Source organism: Apis cerana, linkage group LG11 (genome assembly GCF_029169275.1).
Source record: "Apis cerana isolate GH-2021 linkage group LG11, AcerK_1.0, whole genome shotgun sequence".
NCBI lineage: Eukaryota > Metazoa > Arthropoda > Insecta > Hymenoptera > Apidae > Apis > Apis cerana.
The window spans coordinates 6,139,496-6,155,204 of NC_083862.1; the positions used below are offsets into that span (position 1 = coordinate 6,139,496).

General features: G+C 20.0%; 1 protein-coding gene and 1 long non-coding RNA gene across 10 annotated transcripts in view; one reads left to right on the top strand and one right to left on the bottom strand.

The window, feature by feature from the left end:
- On the top strand, positions 1–2,330 carry LOC133666937 (uncharacterized). The gene is made up of 2 exons (XR_009831839.1): positions 1–142; positions 1,965–2,330. It is a non-coding gene; the product is annotated as an uncharacterized LOC133666937 (long non-coding RNA).
- Positions 1,483–15,709, bottom strand: part of LOC108002390 (uncharacterized) — a 15,157-nt gene continuing 930 nt past the window's right edge. For 2 of the 9 annotated variants that reach the window (XM_062081513.1, XM_062081509.1), the window contains exons 2-12: positions 12,352–12,454; positions 7,213–7,304; positions 5,014–5,123; positions 4,567–4,689; positions 4,205–4,357; positions 3,948–4,123; positions 3,564–3,866; positions 3,305–3,495; positions 3,044–3,232; positions 2,497–2,553; positions 1,483–2,148 (exon numbers count right to left, since the gene is read on the bottom strand). In XM_062081513.1, the coding sequence (XP_061937497.1) occupies positions 1,915–2,148; positions 2,497–2,553; positions 3,044–3,232; positions 3,305–3,495; positions 3,564–3,866; positions 3,948–4,123; positions 4,205–4,357; positions 4,567–4,689; positions 5,014–5,123; positions 7,213–7,304; positions 12,352–12,445 (1,722 nt within the window). In that variant the 5' untranslated portion in view covers positions 12,446–12,454 and the 3' untranslated portion in view covers positions 1,483–1,914. Of the gene's footprint in view, positions 2,149–2,496; positions 2,554–3,031; positions 3,233–3,304; positions 3,496–3,563; positions 3,867–3,947; positions 4,124–4,204; positions 4,358–4,566; positions 4,690–5,013; positions 5,124–7,212; positions 7,305–12,351; positions 12,455–12,761; positions 12,936–13,680; positions 13,978–15,709 lie in introns of those variants that run through there. The other 7 variants (XM_062081511.1, XM_062081510.1, XM_062081512.1 and 4 more) reach the window with 7 other exon arrangements.

The window sequence follows — 15,709 nt, forward strand, 5'->3', positions numbered from 1 at the left end:
CGAAATTACAACGTTTTACTTTATTTTGTGATTATTATTTGTTTCACATGCGATTCTTATTCATATATTGATAAAAATCATGAATTAAGGACAAAAAAGGGATCATGATCAATCTTAAATTGTAAAAAGATGTATATAGTATGTACGTATGTTTCATCTTTATTTTTATCTTTAAGTAAAAAGAGTTAATTTAAATCGAAATGAATTACATACAACATATTAATTCAATATATATATTTTATATATATATTATTATATATTATTATATATATATTATTATACATATTATTGTTTTATATATATTTATTAGAGATCAATAATTAAAGAAATTTTAAAAATCAAGAAAAAATGATTCAATGCTAACGTCCTATTGTATAGCTACTTCATGATTTTACTACTTTATCTATTAAAATATTTATTGTGACAATTGAATAGTGCTCTTATGTAAGTTACTTTATAATTTTAATCATAATATTTAAATTATTATTAACTATTAATTATTTACTCATTTTGCATGATTTTTCAGCTATTTATAATAATGTTATATATGGAAAAAAGTTTAATAATGAAAATTTATTTCATAAGTAAATGAATTATATAGAATAAATATTTCAAAAATACTTTTCTTTCATAGTGAATATTATTTTCAATTTTGTAAATAAAACAATATATTTTTTATATTATAAAATTATAAAAAATATCATAGTATTATAAAAAACAAATTAAGACAAATTTGAAAATATAAATTTAAATTTGATACTTTTATTTATATTTACTTTTTCAATTCAGTATTAGCTACTAAAGTTAGCTATTGAATAATAATAAATAGAAGTATAAAATATTATTTGAAAACATATATTAATATGTTATGGTCTAAGATCAATAAAGATTAAATACAAAAGAGTATATTTTATTATAATTATTATGATATCAAATTGCATTTTGCACTTGCTTTCACAATGTAAAATTCTGCTTTTTATAAAAATTTTAATTATTTTAATTATGTTTTTATTGAAATGAATTCAATAAATTTTTATTGAAATTAATCTAATAAATTTTTATTGAAATTAATCTAATAATCATTTTTAAACGATATTTGTTTTTAAACAATATTCAATATTTTTTCTTGCTTAATTTTATTATTAATTTTATTATTTTATTATTCAAATATGAACTAAAAAAAAAAACAAATATTATAACTTTTATTGTTTTAAATTTATTTGATATTTGAATATAAATATGAAATGTTATTTGTCGTTCTTGAGTTTTTCTTAATATTATTTACAATATGAAAATAAATAATGTCATTTATGATATAAACATAAATAAAAAAGTAATTATAATACAATTTCATTTTGTATAATACAATTTCAAATCTAATTTTAGTTTTAAAGTTTAGTATGAAGAAGAAATATTTTCAAAATATTTATTATCATTATATTCAACAAATAAAGTTTAATTCAAAAAATCATGCAAAACGCATTAGATATCATATTTTATTATATTTTACATAAATAAATTATAACGATATTTTGATATGTATATGTTGTTTTGAAAAATACTTATATACATATTTAATTAAATACAATAACATTAAATGTCATTATTTTAATATTGAATTAAATAAACTCATATATTTAAATAACTTTCTTAGTTTTACAGATAAATAAAATACTTTACACAAAAAAATTTATTTTATGAGTAAAAATATGAAAATTTTTAGTAATGACAATATAATTATAATAATAATAATGAATGATAAGAATAACTAATAAAAATTTTAATAATATACTATTTAATTTTAATAAAATTTCTATGTAAAAATTCAATTATATACTATAATTAATCATTTTCAATTGCATCGTTTGGAATTTAACGATTATTAATAAAATTATATCGAATTATGTTTTATGTTTAACGCAATTTCTTGTTAACTTGATCGATTTGCTCGTCGATTCTTTCAGATGTTCCACGAAATTTGTTTGGTTCTGGTCCAATCATTTGTATAAGCTGTGGTACATCTTGGCCACTAATTTGCGTAAAACGTGCCAATGATTTCATACAGGCATATAACTGTTCTTCAGCAGGACTACCATTGAAGTATTGCAATAATGCCATTGTCAATTCTACAGCAACATCATCGAATACCTATACATTTTACAAAACAGAAAACAATTAAAATAAAATTACGATTATTTAATTACATACCTGTAAAACACCTGGTAAAAAAAAATAAATAATAAAAAAACCATTTGAACAACAAAAACAATAACAACAATATTTAAAAATTGATTATTTCCCTTTTCAATTGTATTTTAAATTAATGATAATGATGATGATAATAAATGTAGATTTATTTAAAAATTATTCGTACTATTTATATTGATGAAATATTGTGCGCAATTGAATATGTATTTTTAATTGTTGATAGATGACTTACGTAATATACAGTTAAATTATACATATATATATATATATATATATTCAGACAAGTACCTTAGAAATGCTGCCTTTTGGTAAAAGTCGCCGCAGATTTTTGCTTTTGTTCATTTTCTGAAAAAACAGTATCCGATCTCTCGATAGATATCCATTAATTCTAATTGCATCGTATACATGTATAAAAATATAAACGAGTAACGAGAAATATATTTATATATTTCTTGAATCATTGCTATTTATAAAAGAAATTGTTTATAGAAAGATTTCGTTGCTCGTTCGTGAATCAGATACCAAATTTGATGACGGTTAAGAACCTTATTTCAGTTTTACATGTACAGCTGATATTAATAAAGGCAGCACTTCTATTCGCGAAAATAATACAAGTGTCACTTTCGCTGATATAAAAATTAATAGTAAAAGCATTTGTTAAGCAATATTGCAAATGATACATTTTTTATCAAAGAATTGTATACAATGATTATTTTCCTTCTTTTTGTTTTCATATTAAAATAAAATAACACAGTTACTAATGTGAGTTAAAACAAAAGGAAACGAAATGAGAAATTGTTAATTGGATAGGAAGGATACAGACCACAGTTTTTACCTCCTTGCAGGCAAGGTTGTGAATAATAGCGGTGCCACGAATCTGCAAGTCGATCGAATTTGAAAGCAATGAATGTACTGCGACTTTGGTCGTTACTCTTATGTTACTTATATTTTGAGTTTGATGTTGCCATTCCGATATATATAAAAGCCATTCCGAACTACTAAGATTTTCGAACATATTTGCCAACTATAAAATGTGATTAAAAATTAAAATATCAATAAATTTTTATTAGTAAGCAAATAAGTTTGATTTACTTACAAATTGTGCAAGGGGAAGTTGTTCTTCCTGGGGATGACGATCAATATCGAAAGCATAATTCATAATTATATGTTCCCTTCTATCCTGATGTAATAAAAGGATTACATCGTCTTTTAATGCAGCAACAGATAATATATTCAATAATTTTACCCTTGCATCATTTAGCAAAGATTTATCATATAGAATTCGTCCTAAATACATAGATGTTTTCGATAAATAGATTCATTTCAATGAAAAATATCGTTATTGATTGACTCACCTACAAAATTTAAAAAATTGTCTCCGAGAGCCCAAGAACCTTCGTTCTCTAAAACATATTGTCGAAGTTCGTTTAAGCACATTTGTTCTTCTTCACTTAATTTTCCTTCTAACACTTTGATTAATGCTTGATATTCCTCTTTGATATCTATTACATCCTTAAATACAATAGGAGGATCACGATGACGTTTCCTTTCTTCTTGTTCTTTTTTTTCCTCATCCTCCATTTGCATAACTTTGTCCGATGGTAACACTTCTGTACTTTCGCCATTTGAAGCCTGCATTTCGCTCAAACTTACTGCACCTAAGATAAAAATATATACGTATATATATATTATATATTGCATATAATATATATATATTCTATTTTTCAAAATCAATATACTTTCGCTTTCTGCCATATGTGTATAATTACTAGGATCGGTACTATTACTATCGCTTGCACTATCTTTATTTCCTTTTTGCCTTTTATCCTTCTTCTTCTTTTTTTTCTTTCTATCTTTCTTCGCAAGTTTTTCGTTAATCTCGTTTCTCCTTTCTTCTAATGCAATTGAATTTAATCTGTCACAATAATCATATTATACTAAAGAAAGTAAAAAATAGGAAAACTTATAATAAAAAAAAGACAAATAATAATTTTACCTTGCTTCTTCAATAGCTTCATTTAATAGCTGAAATTCCGGTGAAACTTCTCTATGATTTCTTGATTCAAGGAATGTTTGACCAACTATATATGATTTATTTGAACTGTTAGATAAACCTTCTATAAGACCTCCAACTTGTTGTCCAATTGGTCTAAATAATACATTTAATAAATAATAATAATAAATATAATAACAACAACAACAACAACAATAATAATAATAATAAATACATAAATACATAAATTTAAATAACAAAATGAAACAGAAAAATTATTTAATTTCAATACTAAAATAATAATTAATAAAACAAAAAATAATTTTTAAAAATAAAAATTATAAAACGGATACATATATTCTTACGTTTTAAGTATTTCTTCGGGTAAATCGAGAATATATTTCGGAATATCTTGGCCCACTAGAAAATTACTGACTTCGTTTGTAAAACTATTGCAGTTATGTTTAAAAAGATTGTAAGTACCTGGGCTATAATTGAAAAATAGATAAATTATTATAAATGAAATAAGTTCATAGAAAATAACAAAATTATGTATTTTCTTTTAAAAATTTAAAAAATTAAATATTATTACATATTATAATATAGAAATATATTAAATATTTATTTTACATTTATATTTTATTTTACTATTTTACAAAAATATTAATAATAAGAGTAATAGTAATATTAATAGTAATATTAATAGTAATATTAAATAATTCATAAAAAAAATAATCAAAAGTTTATTTTTAATTAATTCAAAATAAATTTACCTATATGTTATAAATATGTATTCAAAAATGATAACTTACGCAAATGTAGATGTTCCCAAACCGTTTATATATTCAAAAAAGAGAGAATATGGCAAATATGTTTCTCCGATTTTTTCCACTTTAAGCGGTTCTCCTAATACTGTACCACCCTGAAATAGAAAATCAAATTATATGTATGCAATGGCTCATGAGAAAAAATTGACCCGTTGAAAACGCATTAATGTCAATTTTGCGACAGTACCAGTACAACGCTGAAGTGCTTCCACCCTCTCTAGTATTAACGTGCACGTAATTTTAGAAGCATGACAAACTTGCACTTCCCTGTAAGAAATGCTTAAAATAACTATCCACCGATAAATGTATCGGTGTTACATTCTGTACTAGAGCGGAAGAAAGAATGTATCAGCAAAGGGAAAAAAAAAAGAAGACATAAGAAAGTGGTGTAAAGAAAAAAACGAAGAAGAAAAACTGATTTTTCTTAAAGAAATTTAATTTTTTTGAAGATGCTTCAAAATGCAATTAATTAAAAATTCCATGGTAAAATATCAAAAAATATCGCTACTATTATTAGTATATTATTTATAGTTAGTGAAAAAACGAATATAAAATTAATTAAAACAATCTTTTGAAAAAAATAACTTATTCAAATTATAAAAAATATAATAACAATCACTGTGAACATACACTTAAGTTTCTTTTTTTAAAAACATACAAAAACTGTTTTGCACCTAGTTTAGCCCTCGAAAAAATAACGTGATTTAATAAAAAAATAGAAATGGAAAATAAAAACGCGGAATCAGCGAGCACGACTAGTTCCGCTGTTTCTCATCAAGGAATCACTTGAATACAGACTGGCGTCGCGGCGCCTCGAGATTCGACGCCACGCAGCCGGTAATCGTAACACAAGATAAACGATATTCGGGTTCACAGGCAGCGCGCACGCTCTTCGTCGATGCCGATTTCGGTCTGCTTTTTCAATGATGTCACATTTATGCACATTAAACAACACCTGCTGATTATCTATTGCAATATTGGTTGTATCGATGTTAATGACAATCAAGAAGATGTTCGTTTGTTTATCAATCGAAAAAACAATGCAAAATGATAAGTAATGCAAAACAATTTCGAGTGATAAAACCTTAAAAAATATCAAACATTATCATTGATCGAGATTAAAAAAAATTTTGGAATTACTAACACTTATATTTTAATTAGCACAAATTGGCACTTGATTTCGTTGCGAAAAAACTTGAAAGTATGGTTTCAAATATATTTTAATCTGTTGCTAAATATACATTTTCGAAAGATTTTGAGAAGTTTATATCATTTTTTTGTTTGCAAAAGAGGAAAGAAGCATTATATAAAGATTTAATAAATCGGGCCCAACAAGAAGAGACTTATCGATAGCTTTCGCCTTCATTGAATTTAAAATCTAAACGATGGACCATAAGATAAAGAGAACCATGAGAAAGAAAGAACAGAGAAAGAGACTGAAGTAAAGCTGAGAATTATTTTTAGATTCAACCAGACCAAATTTAGTACCCACTCCGTGTCTAGCGTATCGTATGGCCACTGTGACTTACACTACATTATGTTAACATGAGGCCCGATACCATTTCGATAGCAAATATATTTCAAACAATTTAATATTTTACTATATAATTAGTATATTATATAATATAATATATAATATAATATAATAAATTATTATGTAACTTTTGCATTTTCACATTGTATCTTCTTTTTTTATTTTAATAATAATAATAATATATAATGTTATATAATATTATATATATTATTATATAATATTTATATATTAATTATTAATTTATTTTTATTATTTATTAATTTTTTTTCTAATTCAATATATTTATTTAGATTCCATATCATATGTACATGAATGATGATTGATTCCTCATAATATTTTCATGATTTTATATTTTATATTTTTATATTTTAATTCTCTAGATAAATAAATCTTTATTCAATTTATAAGAAAAGAAAACTTATAATTGATTATCATTTTTAAATTTGAAATTTAGAAACTAATAATTATTGAATAAATTTATTATCAATTTAATGACAAATTAATAAAATATAATAATAAAATGATAAACAAAATAAAATTTTGAAAATATAAATATTTGAATATATGACTTTCTTTCATAGAAACATTCTTTTTATAGGAAATTAATCAGATCATTTCACTTTTCTTAAAATAATTTTTGAGATACTTACAGGTCGAGCACTTTGTATTCCAGATGGTCCAAAGAAATATTCTCTTCCGTAAGCGACAATAGCTGTATGCCATATACCTTCTACATGTTGACCTATGCATAGATAACAATACTTTTTATCAGTATTAATTAAGATAAATTTAAATGAAAAAAAGCAAATCATGTATATTTTATTATATGTATTATTATTGATAATACTTAATAGATATTCAATATATAAATTAAAAATTTAATGAAAAATAAGAAATGTTTACTGGAAATTCCATTGAAATAAAATAAAAAATATCTAATTCTGCTATTTCAAAAAAAATAAAGATTCATATACATGAAAATTTCTGAATATTAATGGTTAAATATTTCTTATTTTAATAACAATGATGTAAAATAATTGTATTTTATTTATTTCTTATAATATTTAAGTAGAATTAAATTTCATTGAATTTGGATTTCTTTGGATACTTAAAGTAAAATATTATATTTTTTAATAGATAATGTATCATAACATATCAATATATCGTAAAAATATTTTATATTGTATGTATACATACATACATACATAAATACATACATACATACATGCATATATATATATATATATATATAGTACATATATAAACTAATCAATAAAAAAATCTTATTAAATAAAATATTGATTTTTTATTAATATTTTTATATTAGTAATATTAATGATATTTTTTCTTTATCATTTTAAATAAATAATAATTTTTATTTCAAAAATTATAAGAAATTAAAAATTAAAAAGGAGTTATTATAGAAATTGTACAAATTATAAAAATTAGAATCTAAAATAAAATATATCATTAATATAAAAGATTAGGAAATACTAAACTAGTGTAATAAAAATTGATTTATTCAATAATTTCATCAATAAAATTATTTTACATTGATATTTATTTATTGATCTTTTTTCTTATTCTTTAAATAAATTTTATTTAAATATTCATGTGAACAATTTAAGAGGACATGAGAAATTTTATATATTTATAAAAGATTTGGAAAGATGACCTAGTTGTATTTCAGCACTAATATTAAGTCAGAGTTAGTATTATACTTAGTAATACTTTACTTCGTTAATTTTAGTATTGCAAGTCTAGTTCTTTAGTTCAATATAATATTCTAAAATTATTAATTTCTGTCTAAAAAAATTCCTGATTTTTAAAAAATAATTAAAATATAATTAAATTAAATATAATTATAGATAATATTAAAATAACATAAATAACATTTACAGAAAAAATAATTCATTTAATTTTAGATTAATTTATAATTTAATTAATTTGTTCAATATCATAAAATTCTATATATCTTATATCTTATATCTTATATATTATATATGTATATATAACTTATATATTAACTATAAAAAAACTTCGAAATTGTTCTGAATTTCTTCGGAACGAAACGATTTCAAAATTGTGTAAAATATAGGTAAACTTAAAAAATTCTAATTTTAAATAAAATTCAAATTTTATTTATAAAATTTAAAATTTATAAAAATTTCAAAATTATTTTAAAACGAAAAATAAAAACACATTTAATGAATAGAAAATATTAAATATATAAGATACTATACATAATATATAATAATAATAATAATATATATAACAATACCATATATAAAACTATATAGAATATAATAGAATAATTATAAAAAATATCATTGAATATAAAAACTTAAATTTTTATATCAATTCTATAATTAATTAAAAATAATTAATTAAAGTTTTAAAAATTATTAAAACATATTTCATAATATATATAAATATATATATTATGAAATATTAGCTAATATTTTTGATTTCTAATATTGATACTATTTAATGATTTTTATTTGTATAAGAATTTTATATTATTTATCTAGTATTATTTTCAAAAACTATTAAGTTTATATTATGTAAACTCAAAATATATTATTTCAATTATGGCATTTCTATTTAAGAATTTAATAATAACTTTTTCTTAAAATTGCTTTAGATAAATAAAATTCTTGTATTAATTAAAATTTCAATAAAATTTAAGTTTAATAATTTCAATTCTACAATTTTAATCTTACTAAAAGATATGTATACAATCATAATATAAAAAAAAAATACTTCACGAAAAAAAATTTACTACAATATATTTCTGTTATAATAAATTTTTAAAATCAATTATTTAAATTTTTCTTGAATTCTTAGAAATAAAATATTTATATTCAATAAATAAATTAATAAATATAGAATAAAATATAAAAAAAAAATTGTATTGATATTATTAACATTATACATATTATATCAATGAAATTTCCAATCTTTTGAAATCTCTCAAATAATAAGTTTGAAGACATTGAAATTAATAAATAATTAATATTGCTTATAGAAATTATAATATGTATATAATATGGAACTTGTTTTGAATAAAAGATGTTAATTCGAATAGGTATAATAGGTATAAATATAAGTAATATTATCACACAAAATATCGAATAAATATACAATTTCAATTTTTTATAAAGATACAATTTCAATTTTCTTGGACGAGCTTTGGATTTTATAGTCGTCGACTCAAGTCTCTTTCGACCTAGTTTCTCATCGGGAATAGCTAAGCATATCCGCGATTATCTTATTGCAATGTGTTTCTGGGAAGGTTCGTGGTGAAATAACTGCGAGAAATAGTTATTACAGTCATTCGGCTCGACAATTCCACTACTTTAAAAATTATGTAACATATAACCAATATTAATTGATTTGATTTGAAAAATGAGTTTGCTTTGAATTTTTTTTAGAAAATGTTTCAATTACATAAAATCAATTATAAAATATATCTGAATTAAATATATTTATCTTAAATTATTATGTTTTGTATCTTTGTATCTTCTTTTTTTATTTTAATAAATAAAAAAGATTTTTATTTTATATTTTGATAATTTACAAAAGTAGTTTATGAAAATTATTGCAATAAGTGAGAAAAATATTTTATTCTTTTATCATTCTTTTATTATTCTTTTTTTAGTACTCTTTTATTCATGATATTCTTAGATATCTTAGATTAATATCTTAGATATCATGAATAGATATTAATAGATATTGAACAAATTAAAGTAAAAAAAATAGAAGAAATAATGATAAATATTGAAGAAATTCAACATTGAATAATATTGGTAATAATAAATACTGAAAAAATAAAATCATAAAAAAAATGATATGAATTTATGAATTAGAGTGTGTGTGCACGCGCGCGCGTGAGAAAGAAAGAAAGAGAGATAATATATGATTGTATTATTAAATTTAATAAAAATTATTGAATCGAAATATTCTTTTTTATTATTCATATTTTTTAATTTCTTTTTTATTGAAACAAAATGACATAAATAACGTTTTAATATATAATTTTAAATAAATATTATTTAATAATATATATTATAATATTATAATATATATTTTATAATAATATAAATATTATTTATTTTTGTTTTAAGTCTTTTAATTTCATTTTTATATATTTTTTATCTTGTTTTTAAACATTTTGAATAGACAAAACTACAAATTGTGTATTTATTTATTTATAAAGAAAATCACATGCAATGTGAAATACTAAACTCTTGAACAATTGAACATGTAATACTTTCTGAAAATAGATTTGCAAGCTTGACGACTGATCGTGAGTGGCGAACGAACTTTGGATATAGATGTAAATGTCTCATGGAAACACATATGTGTTATTATTGCATTTTATAACTTTTCTGTGAAATTTCGTTTAAATAAAATATTTTCTTCATCTTTCTCGTTATTTCCGCATTGTCACATCATGCCACAGATAAATTTTTCTCGAATATATAATCTTGAATTTTTTATTTCGTTGTACTTTTTATATATAGTCTAGATGCTATATACTATATATTTATAAATTATGTACATGTGTTAATTAATTTTATTTTATATTTTACGAAATAATAAAAAAATTATTCTTAATGACAATAAATTTACTTTTTATTTTTTTAATTATTAATTATTATTATAATTAAATATATTATAAGTAAATATTATTATCACTGAAAAATAATAAATAATTATAATTATTGAAAATTAAAAATAAAAAAAACATGAAAATAAATAAAATAACAAACAATAATGATACTTTAAAAAATATATTATATTCTCGATATTCTATTTAATATCTCAATTAAGATCACATAAAACAATTTACTGATTCCAAATAAACTTGTATCTTTGCCTTAAAATTTATCTCATTTCATACGATGAAATGGTTTTTTTTCTTTGAGACAATTATCTGATCACATTTAAATGTGATCACATATAATTCATGTGAATATAATAAACAATGAAAAAATTCAAGATAATTTTTAGTTCATTATCAAATTCATTTGTAGTTCATTTGTCAACTTTTAAAAGGACAATAAATTTGTTTTGTCCTTTTGCATCATTACATATACACATAATCACTGCATCTGATTTCTATAAAAATTAATCATCAAAATTTCGAAAATTATTCAATTAAACGAAATATAATTATTAATATGTTAATAATATGAATTAAAATATAAATCATTGTATGATTTTAAGTTCACTATGTTATTATAAATAATAAAAAATATAAGTTGGTCAATACTTATTATAATAATTATTATAATAAAATATTAATGATTAATTATATAAAACTTATTAATTATTAATTGCTAATTCTTCACATTTTCATTCATAAATTATTTATTAAAATAATTATAATAAATAAATAAATGATTATAATTTTATAAAAATTTTTAAGATTATTTATCATTAATAGTATTATATCATTTCAATGATTTAATTCTGATAATCACTGATGATCTAAATACTTAAGAGATAGAGAAGTAAATTTTACATACATCGTTTTTGTTATTCATGATTTAAAAATATCTACTTGCTATTTATTTTATATTATGTATTAGAAAAGAATGCAAAATTCTACTTTTAAATAAAGTATAATGCGAATTATATAAAATATATAGAATATATATATATATTATATAGAATTAGATAGAATAAATAAAGTCTATAATACGCACTTTTCTTAATAATCTTTTATCATTTTTCGATATCAAAGCACCATACACATACTTGTATAATACATTATAATTTACCGATAACGAGCCTAGACATCATAGAAGCAAGCCCCTTGGTAAGATCATAAATATATAATTCTACTATTGTCTTCACATCTTCTGCGTTTTCCATTTTGTCTAGCTGTAACAAATGAACAAAAATTTCATAGATTTATTAATTGATGCATATTTCCCGCGTAAACTTTTATATAAATGATAAATATATTATATATCAAGAATATGCTACTACATCAAACAAATGAAAGTCGGTTACATCGTTCTAATTGGTTACATCGAAATTATCGACCAATCAAAAAACAATCTAATTTAAATTAATCATTCAGCTTTCGTCACAATTGGAAAGAAACTGATTAAAAGTTTTATAAATGATTGAACTTAAAATACTTTTTAAATCTATTTTGCATACGATAGAGAATCTTCTAACGCACCTCTGTATGTCGTTTATGACGGCTGTAATGAGTAGAAGACGTAAATATACTGGATATCCCGCACAAATGAACTCATTCGCTTTAATAGACGTTAAAACTTGTTTTGCGGCTGACACTTTTCTCATCGCGCATCAGATGGAGCGCAGCATGTACGAGATCACATTCACACCTATACTACCGGTTAAAAATATGAGACCACCTGATCTTATTGTTATTTTTCACGATTGGTATAATAACATTAAATGATTAATGTTCACATTAAATGCACTCATTTGACACTTATATTTTGTGACAAAAGCTTGTTGCTACATAATTATAATGTTAACCTAAAGTTTATATGTGAAAAATAATTTTACAAATATAAATATATCTGAAATATTTATATTTGAAATATATTTCATGCAAATAGAAATTTAAATTTATTAGAATAAGATATTCAAATAAGATAAAATATAAAAATACAAATTTATAAATTTTTCATATATATGTATATATATAATATATTTTAATATATTTAATTAATATTAATATTATATAAAAACTAAAATAAAATGAAATGTAAAACTATAAAAAATCTTAAAAATTTTAAATTAAAAAGAATTATAATTTTTTAATATCAAATAATAAATTTAATATATTATCTCTAACAATGAATCAACAATGTTGGTTACGTGATTTTTACAAATATTATACTTTATTAATTTTTTCGTGTGTGTAAGAATATTGAAATTTTGAAACTATATAATTGAATATATACACTATTTAAAATTATTTGAATATATCATATAACATATAAATTCAAAGTAAACATATAAAAGTGAATAATAATTTATGAATAAAATATATAAAACTAAATTAAAAATTAAAAATTAATAAACAATATAAGTAAAAAAAATAAGAAAGAAAATTTCATACCTACCTTTTTGTTTTTATTGACGATAATTTACTAATAAGATGAATAAATTATACCAGAATATGAAATTAATAGTAATAAATAATAATGTTAAGCAATAAATCGAAAAAATGAAAAATAGAATAAACTTGACATTGATACATCAAAATAATAGAATAATAATCGATACTAAATGATGATACAGCACAAATGAAATGTACACCTTCTACTTGATAGGTAGTCGCAAATGCAACTGCTCGCGCCGAAATCTGCCGGAGCCAGAGACTAGTATGGAGACACGGCGCGGTAGTCGTTTTCGTAGGAAGAAACGGTAAAGAGGTAAGAGGGTCATCACGCGAAGGCAGCGCCTGCCTACCAGCATCACGGTCAATAACACAAAACACAATACAATATTATGGATAAATTTTAAACCATTCAAATACAAAAATATTATTTTTTTCATATAATATATGACATCTTAACTTTAATATTGAGAATAATCTTTATTAGCTTTTCCAAAATTTAAAAAAAAAATTATAGGAACGTTTCTTTTACAACAGAGATTGATCAATTTAAGAATTTTATTTGATCATATTCTCAAATAATATAATTATTAATTATATATACATAAAATATATATTATATTATAGATTTGTATAACTATATTTACATATATGTATATGGTATATAAATATTTTTTTTATTTATTTTTGAATAAGAAAAAATATTCCTCTGATTGCTGTGATATTTGAAATTACATTTTTTCTTTAAATAATATAAAAATATATGAGAAAATGATTTCATTATATCACACTATCTTATTCTTTATTTGATTAATAATTTTAATATTATTTTAATTTTCATTTTATTTCAAAACTAAAAAGTATTTTAATAAATAAATAAATTACTTAACTTAGTAATAACTTAATAATACTTAAGTTTATAAAATAATATTAAAATAATTTACATTGCAAAATAATCTATTTTAAATATTATTTAAAATATCATAATAAAGCTGTTAAATATAAGCACTTTTTATATAGATATTTTTTATTAAAAATATAAATCATAAGAAATATTTTTTATTTTAGATAAATATTTTGAATTTTTTTAACAAAATTTAAACAATTTATTTTTTTTAGAAAATTTAAGAATAATTTTTGTTTTATAATTTATAATTAGTAATTAGAAAGATAATAAATTACAAAAAATTAATACAAAAATAAATTTTTTAACTCAGAAAAAATTTTTGTTTCATCATAATAAGATTTAATTATACATAGCAAAAATATTAAATAAAACAAAAAAAATATAATTATGAATAATTTAGATTTAAATTTTTATTAAAAATTTAACAGAATATATTTTACAAAAAAAAAATCAAATATTTAAGAGCTCAATATTTTTAGAAAGAGAAATATATAATTTTAAGTAATAAATAATAATTTATTATTTATTAAAGTATAAATATATTAAAATTTTAAAATCATATATGTAAATATATGTGTAACTTATAAAATAATTTAATATTATTATTATATCATGTTCTCAAAATTAAAGAATATTATGTAGTATATTTTAAGAAAATTATATCTTATACTTATTTTTTATATATTTACACTATATTTATAGTTTTCTTTTTTATAACTTTTTTATTTTTTTTTATTTTATTTAAAATGTAAAATTCGAAATTTTAAATATAAAATTTTCAGTTTTTTATAATTAATTTTAATAATTTTAATATTTAAAATAATTCTCTATATGAAAAATAGAAAATCAAGTACTTTAGCTAATTTAAAAATATTAAACATATAACATATTAAAAAATTTTCTTAACATATGTATATTAGAAAATGTTATAATTATATTATTATGATTAATTAATTAGTATATTGATATCATATATAGTATATGATATATTTGATATTATATAATATTTTTATTGCAAGATTTGATATTAAATATATTTTTTTAATAAAATTCTTGAATTTTAATTAATTTTTAATAATTTTTAATAATTTAATTAAAATAGAATTTTAAATTAAAAAAAAAATTT